At 46.1% G+C, this 14,638-nt stretch overlaps 1 protein-coding gene across 3 annotated transcripts in view; it reads left to right on the forward strand.

Moving 5' to 3' along the window:
* The first annotated feature begins 13,716 nt into the window (after nucleotides 1-13,716).
* The window catches only part of LOC112236942 (protein phosphatase 1 regulatory subunit 1A), a 68,938-nt gene continuing 68,016 nt past the window's right edge, over nucleotides 13,717-14,638 (forward strand). For all 3 annotated transcript variants that reach the window (XM_042329952.1, XM_042329953.1, XM_042329947.1), the window contains exon 1: nucleotides 13,717-14,304. In XM_042329952.1, the coding sequence (XP_042185886.1) occupies nucleotides 14,224-14,304 (81 nt within the window). In that variant the 5' untranslated portion in view covers nucleotides 13,717-14,223. The remainder of the gene's footprint in view (nucleotides 14,305-14,638) is intronic.

The following is a 14,638-nucleotide window of genomic DNA, read 5'->3' on the forward strand; positions in this document are numbered from 1 at the left end:
GGTCATTTGCTTTATGAATTTAAAACCGCTAGCTACATTATATATTCAGTCCCTGAAAGGAACTAATATGTAATATCACACTGTGTAACACCCTCTTTCTCATTATGTCCACCGCATGTATATTTATCATGAATGTTTTTGTTGAATGTCATAAATATTTAGTTAAGGCTGGTTTACTATACACTTACTTAAAGCAGTTTAAAGTACCCATTGATCCTGTATGAAGACGGATCCTTAGAAAACCTGAGTCAGACATTGTCCTGCAGACCCATACAACTGTGTTTTTCTTTCTGTGGTGAAGGAGGAGAGAGAAAAGGTGAAGGAGGAGAGAGAAAAGGTGAAGGAGGACAGAGAAAAGGTGAAGAATGAGATAGAAAAGGTGAAGGATGAGAGAGAAAAGGTGAAGGATGAGATAGAAAAGGTGAAGGATGAGAGAGAAAAGGTGAAGGATGAGAGAGAAAAGGGCTGCTAACTAAATACAATGATTTACCGAGGTAGAGAAAGAGAGAGGGAGGGAGGGAGGGAGGGAGGAGGGAGGGGAGGGAGGGAGGGAGGGAGGGAGGGAGGGAGGGAGGGAGGGAGGGAGGGAGGGAGGGAGGGAGGGAGGGAGATAGAGAGAGGGAGGAAGATAGAGAGAGATAGAGAGAGGGAGGAAGATAGAGAGAGGGAGGGAGAGAGGGAGGGAGGGAGGGAGAGAGAGAGATAGAGAGAGGGAGGAAGATAGAGAGAGGGAGGGAGAGAGGGGGAGAGGGAGATAGAGAGAGGGAAAAAGATAGATAGAGAGAGGGAGATAGATAGAGAGAGGGAGGGAGGGAGAGAGAGAGAGAGAAAGGGAGATAAAGAGAGGGAGGAAGGAAGATAGAGAGAGAGAGGGAGGGAGGGAGATAGATAGAGAGAGGGACAGCACAATTAGACCCAACCAAATCATGAGAAAACAAAAAGATAATTACTTGACACATTGGAAAGAATGAACAAAAAAACAGAGCAAACTAGAATGCTATTTGGCCCTACACAGAGAGTACACAGCGGCGGAATACCTGACCACTGTGACTGACCCAAAATTAAGGAAAGCTTTGACTATGTACAGACTTAGTGAGCATAGCCTTGCTATTGAGAAACGCCACCGTAGACAGACCTGGCTCTCAAGAGAAGACAGGCTATGTGCACACTGCCCACACAATGAGGTGGAAACTGAGTTGCACTTCCTAACCTCCTGACAAACGTATGAGCATATTAGAGACACATGTTTACCTCAGATTACACCGATCCTGAAACACACATATTGATGCAGAGCACATGTTAAACAAAGGTAGCTCGTCCTCCATTTCTGCACAGTCCCTCCAACGGCACTGCTACAGTCTGGTTCAGATACCAACCACACAACCAAAAAGAATATCAGGACCTGGACAAAAACAACAAGATCTGATACATGGAGAAATGTATGATGTATACAGACTTAATATGACATTTAAAATGGATCTATACCTTTGTAACCTTTGTGAGAGTAATGTCAACTGTTCATTTTATATATATATATATGATCTATTTCACTTGCTTTGGCAATATAAACATATGTTTCCCCTACCAATAAAGCCCTTTGAATTTAATTGAATTGAGAAAGAGGAGAGAGAAACCTTTGTGAGTGCAATGTTCACTGTTCATTTCTAATTGTTTATATGTTGTTTTGTGTCTCCTCACTTCTGTTTATTGTTAATTTCACTTGCTTTGGCAATGTAAACACGTTTCCTAAGCCAATAAAACCCTGTCGAATTGAATTGAGAGAGAGAGAGAGGGGGGAGAGGGAGAGGGAGAGAGAGAGAGAGAGAGAGAGAGGGGGAGAGAGAGAGAGAGAGAGATATAGAGGGAGAGGGAGAGAGAGATAGAGAGAGAGAGAGAGAGAGAGAGAGAGAGATAGAGAGAGAGAGAGAGAGAGAGAGAGAGATAGAGAGAGAGACAGAGAGAGAGACAGAGAGAGAGAGAGAGAGAGAGAGAGAGAGAGAGAGAGACAGAGAGAGAGAGAGAGAGACAGAGAGAGAGAGAGAGAGAGAGAGAGAGATAGAGAGAGAGATAGAGAGAGACTCTCACCCCCTCTGAGCACCCCCTGTCAGCCACCCTGATAGCCCTTCTGTCAACCCCCACACCCACTGAGGACAAACACAAGACACAGATTGTACTACTTATGGACTCAAATGGGAAATATATAGAAGAAAAAAACTTTTTCCCAAACACAGTGTATCTAAACTCTGGTGTCCAAACACCCAGCGCGCCCTAGACCTTCTGTCTGAGGCCAAACTAGGCTCACCCAGCCACATAATAATACACACAGGCACAAACGACCTGAGAGCACAGCAGGAAAGAGTGGCCACAGCACTGAAGGGAGTGATTGAAAAGGCTTCTTCTACTTTCCCCAACGCACAAGTGGTTATCTCCACCCTGCTACCACGAAAAGACTTCCACCCCGCCACAATACAGCGGGTAAATGCAAGTATTTCCTGTGACTGTGCCTCAAAACCAAACGTTTTCCTGGCCCACCACTCCACCCTGGACTTGAACAGCCTCTATGACCAGGTCCACCTCTACAAGGCAGCAGTGCCCACCTTTGCCCGAACTCTAAAGGACATCGCTCTCAAACGTATCCCCAACACGTCACACAGGAGCAACAGATCAATAGACACCCCACCCAGACCAGCGAGACACCCTCCCAGATCTGCAGGACCCCCCCCTGGACCTACACATAGAGGACCCACGCCAAGAGGAATTACATCCAGACCACAGTACACCCAGACACATCCACACCCCCACCCCAACCAATCAACACCCCCCACGTCAACCATGCCCACACTCCATTTAGGCCCCCTCAGATCAGACCTATGCCACTCCTGCCCACCCCATGCACCCCACCCCCGCAAAGAGGGCCTCAACATGGAAGCCACACATACGCCCAGGTAGTGAGCGGGCAAACAGTCCCAACCCCCACTCTCACACTCGCCCAAGCCAATGGCATGTACCAGATGCTCAGCAGGCTCTGCTCACACTTACTGGCCTGAGGCCAAACCACGACCAACAACATTGGACACTCTGGAACAAAAAGCTTTCACTATATTATCCTGGAATATCCAAGGCCTGAGGTCATCTGCCTTTGGCCTAAAGAGCAGAAACCCGGACTTCACCAAAGAAATCGGTAATACAGACATTGTCATCCTGCAAGAAACCTGGTATAGAGGAGACGGACCCACTGGTTGCCCTCTAGGTTACAGAGAGCTGGTAGTCCCATCCACCAAATCACCAGGTGTGAAACAGGGAAGGGACTCAGGGGGTATGCTAATTTGGTATAGAACAGACCTAACTCACTCCATTAAATTAATCAAAACAGGAACATTCTACATTTGGCTAGAAATTCAAAAGGAAATTATCCTAACAGAGAAAAATGTCCTCCTGTGTGCTACCTATATCCCCCCACTAGAATCCCCATATTTTAATGAAGACAGCTTCTCCATCCTGGAGGGGGAAATCAATCATTTCCAGGCCCAGGGACATGTACTAGTCTGTGGCGACCTAAATGCCAGAACCGGACAAGAACCTGACACCCTCAGCACACAGGGGGACAAACACCTGCCTGGAGGTGACAGTATTCCCTCCCACATATGCCCCCTAGGCACAACTATGACAACATAACCAACAAAAACGGGTCACAACTCCTGCAGCTCTGTCGCACGCTGGGTATGTACATAGTCAACGGTAGGCTTCGAGGGGACTCCTATGGTAGGTATACCTATAGCTCATCTCTTGGCAGTAGTACTGTAGACTACTTTATCACTGACCTCAACCCAGAGTCTCTCAGAGCGTTCACAGTCAGCCCACTGACACCCCTATCAGACCACAGCAAAATCACAGTCTACTTAAACAGAGCAATACTCAATCATGAGGCATCAAAGCCAAAGGAACTGAGTAACATTAAGAAATGCTATAGATGGAAGGAATGCAGTTTGGAAACCTACCAAAAAACAATTAGGCAACAACAAATTCAATCCCTTTTAGACAATTTCCTGGGTAAAACGTTCCACTGTAATAGTGAAGGTGTAAACTTGGCAGTAGAAAATCTTAACAGTATATTTGACCTCTCAGCTTCCCTATCAAATCTAAAAATCTCAAATAGAAAACCAAAGAAAATTAACAATAATGACAAATGGTTTGATGAAGAATGCAAAAATCTAAGAAAGAAATTGAGAAACCTGTCCAACCAAAAACATAGAGACCCGGAAAACCTGAGTCTACGCCTTCACTATGGTGAATCACTAAAACAATACAGAAATACACTACGGAAAAAGAAGGAACAGCATGTCAGAAATCAGCTCAATGCAATTGAAGAATCGATAGACTCTAACCACTTCTGGGAAAATTGGAAAACACTAAACAAACAACAACACAAAGGATTATCTATCCAAAATGGAGATGTATGGGTACACCTCTTCTCCAATCTTTTTGGCTCTATAACAAAGAATAAAGAGCAAAAACATATACATGATCAAATACAGATCTTAGAATCAACTATTAAAGACTACCAGAACCCACTGGATTCTCCAATTACATTGAATGAGTTACAGGACAAAATAAAAACCCTCCAACCCAAAAAGGCCTGTGGTGTTGATGGTATCCTCAATGAAATGATCAAATATACAGACAACAAATTCCAACTGGCTATACTAAAACTCTTTAACATCATACTTAGCTCTGGCATCTTCCCCAATATTTGGAACCAAGGACTGATCACCCCAATCCTCCCCCAAAAGTGGAGACAAATTTGACCCCAATAACTACCGTGGAATATGTGTCAACAGTAACCTTGGGAAAATCCTCTGCATTATTATTAACAGCAGACTCGTACATTTCCTCAATGAAAACAATGTACTGAGCAAATGTCAAATTGGCTTTTTACCAAATTACCGTACAACAGACCATGTATTCACCCTGCACACCCTAATTGACAACCAAACAAACCAAAACAAAGGCAAAGTCTTCTCATGCTTTGTTGATTTTGAAAAAAGTCTTCGACTCAATCTGGCATGAGGGTCTGCTATACAAACTGATGGAAAGTGGTGTTGGGGGTAAAACATACGACATTATAAAATCCATGTACACAAACAACAAGTGTGCGGTTAAAATTGGCAAAAAACACACACATTTCTTCACACAGGGTCGTGGGGTTAGACAGGGATGCAGCTTAAGCCCCACCCTCTTCAACATATATATCAACGAATTGGCGCGGGCACTAGAAAAGTCTGCAGCACCCGGCCTCACCCTACTAGAATCCGAAGTCAAATGTCTGCTATTTGCTGATGATCTGGTGCTTCTGTCACCAACCAAGGAGGGCCTACAGCAGCACCTAGATCTTATGCACAGATTCTGTCAGACCTGGGCCCTGACAGTAAATCTCAGTAAGACCAAAATAATGGTGTTCCAAAAAAGGTCCAGTCACCAGGACCACAAATACAAATTCCATCTATACACTGTTACCACTAGAGCACACAAAAAACTATACATACCTTGGCCTAAACATCAGCGCCACAGGTAACTTGCACAAAGCTGTGAACGATCTGAGAGACAAGGCAAGAAGGGCATTCTATGCCATCAAAAGAAACATAAATTTCAATATACCAATTAGGATTTGGCTAAAAATACTTGAATCAGTCATAGAGCCCATTGCCCTTTGTGGTTGTGAGGTCTGGGGTCCGCTCACCAACCAAGACTTCACAAAATGGGACAACCACCAAATTGAGACTCTGCATGCAGAATTCTGCAAAAATATCCTCCGTGTACAACGTAGAACACCAAATAATGCATGCAGAGCAGAATTAGGCCGATACCCACTAATTATCAAAATCCAGAAAAGAGCTGTTAAATTCTGCAACCACCTAAAAGGAAGCGATTCACAAACCTTCCATAACAAAGCCATCACCTACAGAGAGATGAACCTGGAGAAGTCCCTAAGCAAGCTGGTCCTGGGGCTCTGTTCACAAACACAAACACACACTACAGAGCCCCAGGACAGCAGCACAATTAGACCCAACCAAATCATGAGAAAACAAAAAGATAATTACTTAACACATTGGAAAGAATTAACAAAAAAACTGAGCAAACTAGAATGCTCTTTGGCCCTAAACAGAGAGTACACAGCGGCAGAATACCTGACCACTGTGACACCCAAAATTAAGGAAAGCTTTGACTATGTACAGACTCAGTGAGCATAGCCTTGCTATTGAGAAAGGCCGCCGTAGGCAGACATGGCTCTCAAGAGAAGACAGGCTATGTGCTCACTGCCCACAAAATGAGGTGGAAACTGAGCTGCACTTCCTAACCTCCTGCCCAATGTATGACCATATTAGAGAGACATATTTCCCTCAGATTACACAGATTACACAGGTCCACAAAGAATTCGAAAACAAATCCAAATTTGAAAAACTCCCATATCTATTGGGTGAAATTCCACAGTGTGCCATCACAGCAGCAAGATTTGTGACCTGTTGCCACGAGAAAAGGGCAACCAGTGAAGAACAAACACCATTGTAAATACATTATTTATTTTATCTTGTGTCCTTTAACCATTTGTACATTGTTAAAACACTGTATATATATATATATATATATATAATATGACATTTGTAATGTCTTTACTGTTTTGGAACTTCTGTATGTGTAATGTTTACTGTAATGTTTACTGTTAATTTTTGTTGTTTTTCACTTTATATATTCACTTTGTATGTTGTCTACCTCACTTGCTTTGGCAATGTTAACACATGTTTTCCCATGCCAATAAAGCCCTTGAATTGAATTGAATTGAATTGAATTGAATTGAGAGAGAGAGAGAGAGATAGAGAGAGACAGAGAGAGAGAGAGAGAGAGATAGAGAGAGATAGAGAGATAGAGAGAGAGAGAGAGAGATAGATAGAGAGCTGTAGCTACATAATAAAAGAGAAACCTCTGGATGTAGTTTTTAATGCAGCATGTTTTTGTTATCAGCAGCCGCTCTCTACTCTCTGTTGTTGTGTCAGCCCCAGGGCGCAGCGCAAATGGCATCCTATTCCATAGGGGCCCTCTTCAAAAGTAGTGTACTATATAGGGAATAAGGTGCCATTTAGGACGCAGTCCCACTCTGAGCAGCTGTCACCGTTTTGATGACAAAGTCTTATTCCTCAGGAGGAATCCTGACCTGTTGTCACTGTGATAGCTCTTAATTCATTAGTTCTTTGAACCACTGCAAGGTACGACAAGAGCAACAGTGTAACAAGGTTACTTTGCTATGCTTTATTCCTGAAGCAACATTAGTGTGTAGCCCAAACTGTTTGGGCGATACAGACAGAAGTTAGTGGATGGGCTGTACTGACTTCAGATGTGTTCCAAGACGCTTGTGGGGGTTGTAGAACAAAATGGAGAACACCATCGTGACCGTCTCATCTTTCTCATCATAGTGGGGGGGGGGGGTCATAATAGTTTGTAGGCCAAACCCTTTCGGACACTACAGACACCTCCTCCTCCATGCTCCTGTACTCCCTTCACGGTGGGATTGATGGCAGCATTCGTGTGGAACTGAAGGCGCGAACCACTGCTTTTAATCAGGGCAAGGTGTCTGGTAACATGACTGAATACAAACAGTGCAGCTATTCCCTCCGCAAGGCTATCAAACAAGCTAAGCGCCAGTACAGAGACAAAGTAGAATCTCAATTCAACGGCTCAGACACAAGAGGCATGTGGCAGGGTCTACAGTCAATCACGGACTACAGGAAGAAACCCAGCCCAGTCACGGACCAGGATGTCTTGCTCCCAGGCAGACTAAATAACTTTTTTGCCCGCTTTGAGGACAATACAGTGCCACTGACACGGCCTGCAACGAAAACATGCGGTCTCTCCTTCACTGCAGCCGAAGTGAGTAAGACATTTAAACATGTTAACCCTCGCAAGGCTGCAGGCCCAGACGGCATCCCCAGCCGCGCCCTCAGAGCATGCGCAGACCAGCTGGCCGGTGTGTTTACGGACATATTCAACAAATCCCTATACCAGTCTGCTGTTCCCACATGCTTCAAGAGGGCCACCATTGTTCCTGTTCCCAAGAAAGCTAAGGTAACTGAGCTAAACGACTCCCGCCACGTAGCACTCACATCCGTCATCATGAAGTGCTTTGAGAGACTAGTCAAGGACCATATCACCTCCACCCTACCTGACACCCTTGACCCACTCCAATTTGCTTACCGCCCAAATAGGTCCACAGACGATGCAATCTCAACCACACTGCACACTGCCCTAACCCATCTGGACAAGAGGAATACCTATGTGAGAATGCTGTTCATCGACTACAGCTCGGCATTCAACACCATAGTACCCTCCAAGCTCGTCATCAAGCTCGAGACCCTGGGTCTCGACCCCGCCCTGTGCAACTGGGTACTGGACTTCCTGACGGGCCGCCCCCAGGTGGTGAGGGTAGGCAACAACATCTCCTCCCCGCTGATCCTCAACACTGGGGCCCCACAAGGGTGCGTTCTGAGCCCTCTCCTGTACTCCCTGTTCACCCACGACTGCGTGGCCACGCACGCCTCCAACTCAATCATCAAGTTTGCGGACGACACAACAGTGGTAGGCTTGATTACCAACAACGACGAGACGGCCTACAGGGAGGAGGTGAGGGCCCTCGGAGTGTGGTGTCAGGAAAATAACCTCACACTCAACGTCAACAAAACTAAGGAGATGATTGTGGACTTCAGGAAACAGCAGAGGGAACACCCCCATCCACATCGATGGGACAGTAGTGGAGAGGGTAGCAAGTTTTAAGTTCCTCGGCATACACATCACAGACAAACTGAATTGGTCCACTCACACAGACAGCATCGTGAGGAAGGCGCAGCAGCGCCTCTTCAACCTCAGGAGGCTGAAGAAATTCGGCTTGTCACCAAAAGCACTCACAAACTTCTACAGATGCACAATCGAGAGCATCCTGGCGGGCTGTATCACCGCCTGGTATGGCAACTGCACCGCCCTCAACCGTAAGGCTCTCCAGAGGGTAGTGAGGTCTGCACAACGCATCACCGGGGGCAAACTACCTGCCCTCCAGGACACCTACACCACCCGATGCTACAGGAAGGCCATAAAGATCATCAAGGACATCAACCACCCGAGCCACTGCCTGTTCACCCCGCTGTCATCCAGAAGGCGAGGTCAGTACAGGTGCATCAAAGCTGGGACCGAGAGACTGAAAAACAGCTTCTATCTCAAGGCCATCAGACTGTTAAACAGCCACCACTAACATTGAGTGGCTACTGCCAACACACTGTCAATGACACTGACTCTACTCCAGCCACTTTAATCATGGGAATTGATGGGAAATGATGTAAATATATCACTAGCCACTTTAAACAATGCTACCTTATATAATGTTACTTACCCTACATTATTCATCTCATATGCATACGTAGATACTGTACTCTATATCATCGACTGCATCCTTATGTAATACATGTATCACTAGCCACTTTAACTATGCCACTTGGTTTACATACTCATCTCATATGTATATACTGTACTCGATATCATCTACTGTATCTTGCCTATGCTGCTCTGTACCATCACTCATTCATATATCCTTATGTACATATTCTTTATCCCCTTACACTGTGTATAAGACAGTAGTTTTTTTTGGAATTGTTAGTTAGATTACTTGTTCGTTATTACTGCATTGTCGGAACTAGAAGCACAAGCATTTCGCTACACTCGCATTAACATCTGCTAACCATGTGTATGTGACAAATACAATTTGATTTGATTTGATTTGGGAACCACACATGTGGAGATCATCCGTTCGCCTAGTCTGTGTCTCACAAAGACACAGCGTTTGCAACCAAAAATCTCTAATTTGCTACTCATCAGACCAAAGGGACAGATTTTCACCGGTCTAATGTTCATTGCTCGTGTTTGTTGGCCCAAGCAAGTCTCTTCTTCTTATTGGTGTCCTTTAGTAATGGTTTCTTTGCAGCAACTCTAAACCCACACTGGACTCTATCCACACTGGACTCTATCCACACTGGACTCTAAACCCACACTGGACTCTATCCACACACTGGACTCGATCCACACTGGACTCTAAACCCACACTGGACTCTAAACCCACACTGGACTCTATCCACACTGGCCTCTAACCACACTGGACTCTATCCACACTGGCCTCTATCCACACTGGACTCCAAACCCACACTGGCCTCTATCCACACTGGCCTCTAAACCCACACTGTACTCTATCCACACTGGCCTCTATCCACACTGGCCTCTATCCACACTGGACTCTAAACCCACACTGGCCTCTATCCACACTGGCCTCTATCCACACTGGACTCTAAACCCACACTGGCCTCTATCCACACTGGCCTCTATCCACACTGGACTCTAAACCCACACTGGCCTCTATCCACACTGTACTCTATCCACACTGGACTCTAAACCCACACTGGAATCTACCCACACACTGGACTCTACCCACACACTGGACTCTACCCACACACTGGACTCTACCCACACACTGGACTCTACCCCCACACTCGATTCTACCCACACACTGTACTCTACCCACACACTGGACTCTACCCACACACTGGACTCTATCCACACTGGACTCTATCCACACTGGACTCTATCCACACTGGAATCTAAACCCACACTGGACTCTATCCACACTGGACTCTACCCACACACTGTACTCTATCCACACTGGACTCTACCCCCACACTGTACTCTACCCACACACTGGACTCTATCCACACTGGACTCTACCCCCACACTGTACTCTACCCACACACTGGACTCTACCCACACACTAGACTCTACCCCCACACTGTACTCTACCCACACACTGTACTCTACCCACACACTGGACTCTACATTCACACTGGAGTCTACCCAGACACTGGAGTCTACCTGCACACTCACACATAATTACACTGACACCCCAACACACACACACACACACATACGACACACACACACACCACACACACACACACACACACACACACACACACACACACACACACACACACACACACACACACACACACACACACACACACACACACACACACACACACACACACACATGAACACACATGCATACTGATGTCATACCCACACTACTGCTTCTACTGTCTATTATCTATCCTTTACCCCTACCTACAGTATACTGCTGTTACTGTCTATTATCTATCCTTTACCCCTACCTACAGTATACTGCTGTTACTGTCTATTATCTATCCTTTACCCCTACCTACAGTATACTGCTGTTACTGTCTATTATCTATCCTTTACCCCTACCTACAGAATACTGCTGCTACTGTCTATTATCTATCCTTTACCCCTACCTACAGTATACTGCTGTTACTGTCTATTATCTATCCTTTACCCCTACCTACAGTATACTGCTGCTACTGTCTATTATCTATCCTTTACCCCTACCTACAGTATACTGCTGTTACTGTCTATTATCTATCCTTTACCCCTACCTACAGTATACTGCTGTTACTGTCTATTATCTATCCTTTACCCCTAATTACAGTATACTGCTGTTACTGTCTATTATCTATCCTTTACCCCTACCTACAGTATACTGCTGTTACTGTCTATTATCTATCCTTTACCCCTATCTACAGTATACTGCTGTTACTGTCTATTATCTATCCTTTACCTCTACCTACAGTATACTTCTGTTACTGTCTATTATCTATCCTTTACCCCTACCTACAGTATACTGCTGTTACTGTCTATTATCTATCCTTTACCCCTACCTACAGTATACTGCTGTTACTGTCTATTATCTATCCTTTACCCCTACTTACAGTATACTGCTGTTACTGTCTATTATCTATCATGTTGTCTAGTCACTTTACCCCTACCTATATGTACACATCTACCTCAATGACCTCGTATGTCTGCACATGGACTCATGGACTCGTACGTCTGCACATGGACTGCACATGGTACTGGTACTGCCTGCGTAGAGCCAAGTTATGTTTTTACTCCTTATTGTTACTTAATCCTCATGTCAGTATTTCTGTTTTTTATTTCTTATTTTTTATTCTTTAACTCTGCATTGTTGGTAAAGGAACCCGTAAATAACCATGTCTCTGTTTGTTTACACCCTGTTGTTTACCAAGCATGTGACACATAACATTTGATTCGATTTTTCATGTTACCACGAGAAACATGTCTCCACGTTATCAGGTATCAGACCTTTAGGGAATGTCTGGCTGCTGACAGATCAATAATGCTATGTTGTGCTGTGAGGGATGGAGGCTATGCTGCAGGACGTGACTGATCAGAGTGGAGGCTATGCTACAGGACGTGACTGATCAGAGTGGAGGCTATGCTGCAGGACATGACTGATCAGAGTGGAGGCTATGCTGGACTGACCGATCAGAGTGGAGGCTATGCTGCAGGACGTGACTGATCAGGACTATGCTACAGGACGTAACTGATCAGAGTGGAGGCTATGCTGCAGGACGTGACTGATCAGAGTGGAGGCTATGCTGCAGGACGTGACTGATCAGAGTGGAGGCTATGCTGCAGGACGTGACTGATCAGAGTGGAGGCTATGCTGCAGGACGTGACAGAGTGGAGGCTATGCTGCAGGACGTGATCAGAGTGGAGGCTATGCTGCAGGACGTGACTGATCAGAGTGGAGGCTATGCTACAGGACGTGACTGATCAGAGTGGAGGCTAGGACGTGACTGATCAGGAGTGGATCAGAGGGAGGCTATGCTTCAGGACGTGACTGATCAGAGTGGAGGCTATGCTGCAGGACATGACCGTGACTGACTGATCAGAGTGGAGGCTATGCTGCAGGATGTGACTGATCAGAGTGGAGGCTATGCTTCAGGACGTGACTGATCAGAGTGGAGGCTATGCTTCAGGACGTGACTGATCAGAGTGGAGGCTATGCTGCAGGACGTGACTGATCAGAGTGGAGGCTATGCTACAGGACGTGACTGATCAGAGTGGAGGCTATTCTGCAGGACGTGACTGATCAGAGTGGAGGCTATGCTGCAGGACGTGACTGATCAGAGTGGAGGCTATGCTGCAGGACGTGACTGATCAGAGTGGAGGCTATGCTACAGGACGTGACTGATCAGAGTGGAGGCTATGCTGCAGGACGTGACTGATCAAATTGACTACAGCATTGACTCTATATGTCACAGCTTAATTTAATCATGAATGACGATGATATTTTGATATATTTAATATAACATGACTTATCATGGTCTCATCACGACTGAAAACATCTCTGTCTAATGTCTTGGATATAAATGTTAATAAATATATCATGGTAACAGTATATGTCTATGTTGAGAGTGACATTTAGTGTTTTATATGTTATGCAATTAAGTGGAGGTATGTACCGTTTGAGTGCATGTGTTCGTGCGGTGTATTGTGTAGGTGTGTGACTTTAAAAATATCCCATCCTTAAAATATGTTTACTAAGCCTGGTGGTGTGATGTATTTGGCTGCTTCTAGGAGTTAGGAGAGCCTCAGCCTCCGGCATGGTTGGATTCTGCAGATAAGCCCCGGTGCACGACCAGCCAATAGAATGAGAGAGAGTGGAGAGGGGGTGGGGTCGTGTAGAGGGAGCAAGACTCAGCAAAAGAGAGAGAGAGAGAGAGAGAGAAAGAGAGAGTGAGAGAGGGAGATGGAGAGAAAGAGAGTGGGAGAGAGAGAGAGAGAGAGAGAGAGCACAGTATGCCCTTGCCTCCCTCCTTCCTCTCTATTATAAAACTGAAAGGAGACTGAAAAGAGGAACAGTAGAGCTGGAAAACAAAGAAAGACACTGAAAGAGTGCGGCATAGAAAGGACAGGGAGAGAGAGACGGGGTAAAAGAACGGGACGTGCGTGAAGAGAGAAAGCGAGACAGACAGAGCTCAGTGCAGCAGCATCACCACTTCCACCACCTAAATTCCATAGCTACCTTTACTTCCTCCCTCCCTCCTCCTTTCTGTACTCCATCTCCCCTGGTTCTCCCTCCTCCTCTCTGTACTCCATCTCCCCTGGTTCTCCCTCCTCCTCTCTGTACTCCGTCTCCCCTGGTTCTCCCTCCTCCTCTCTGTACTCCATCTCCCCTGGTTCTCCCTCCTCCTTTCTGTACTCTGTGTCCCCTGGTTCTCCTCTTCTCTGTCTACTACTATTACCGACAGCAGGACCATGGATACAGGAAGCCCCAGGAAGATCCAGTTCACCATGCCTCTCCTGGACTCACACCTGGACCCAGAGGCTGCTGAACAGGTGAGAGAGAGGACTGGGGGAGGTACGGGAGGCAAGGAGGGCTGAGGAGGGGAGGGCAGAGGGGGCTAGGGTAGGGAAGGTGGGGCAGGGCAGGGGGGGGCAGGGATGGCTAAGGAAAGGGAGGAAGGCAGGGGCAGGGAGGGCTGGGGAAGGTGGTGTAGGAGGCTTGGAGGGGGTGAGCGGGGACAGTCACACGGAGTGATGGTACAGGACCTTACAACAAGCTGTTAGGTTTCCTAGGTGACACTTATGGGATCAAAAAGTTACAGTTTTACCGGTGCTATTGCACTCAGTCTCCGACCTGAAAAGGCATAGGGACAGGTTCGGCATGGTG

This window comes from Oncorhynchus tshawytscha, linkage group LG02 (assembly GCF_018296145.1).
Source record: "Oncorhynchus tshawytscha isolate Ot180627B linkage group LG02, Otsh_v2.0, whole genome shotgun sequence".
Lineage (NCBI taxonomy): Eukaryota > Metazoa > Chordata > Actinopteri > Salmoniformes > Salmonidae > Oncorhynchus > Oncorhynchus tshawytscha.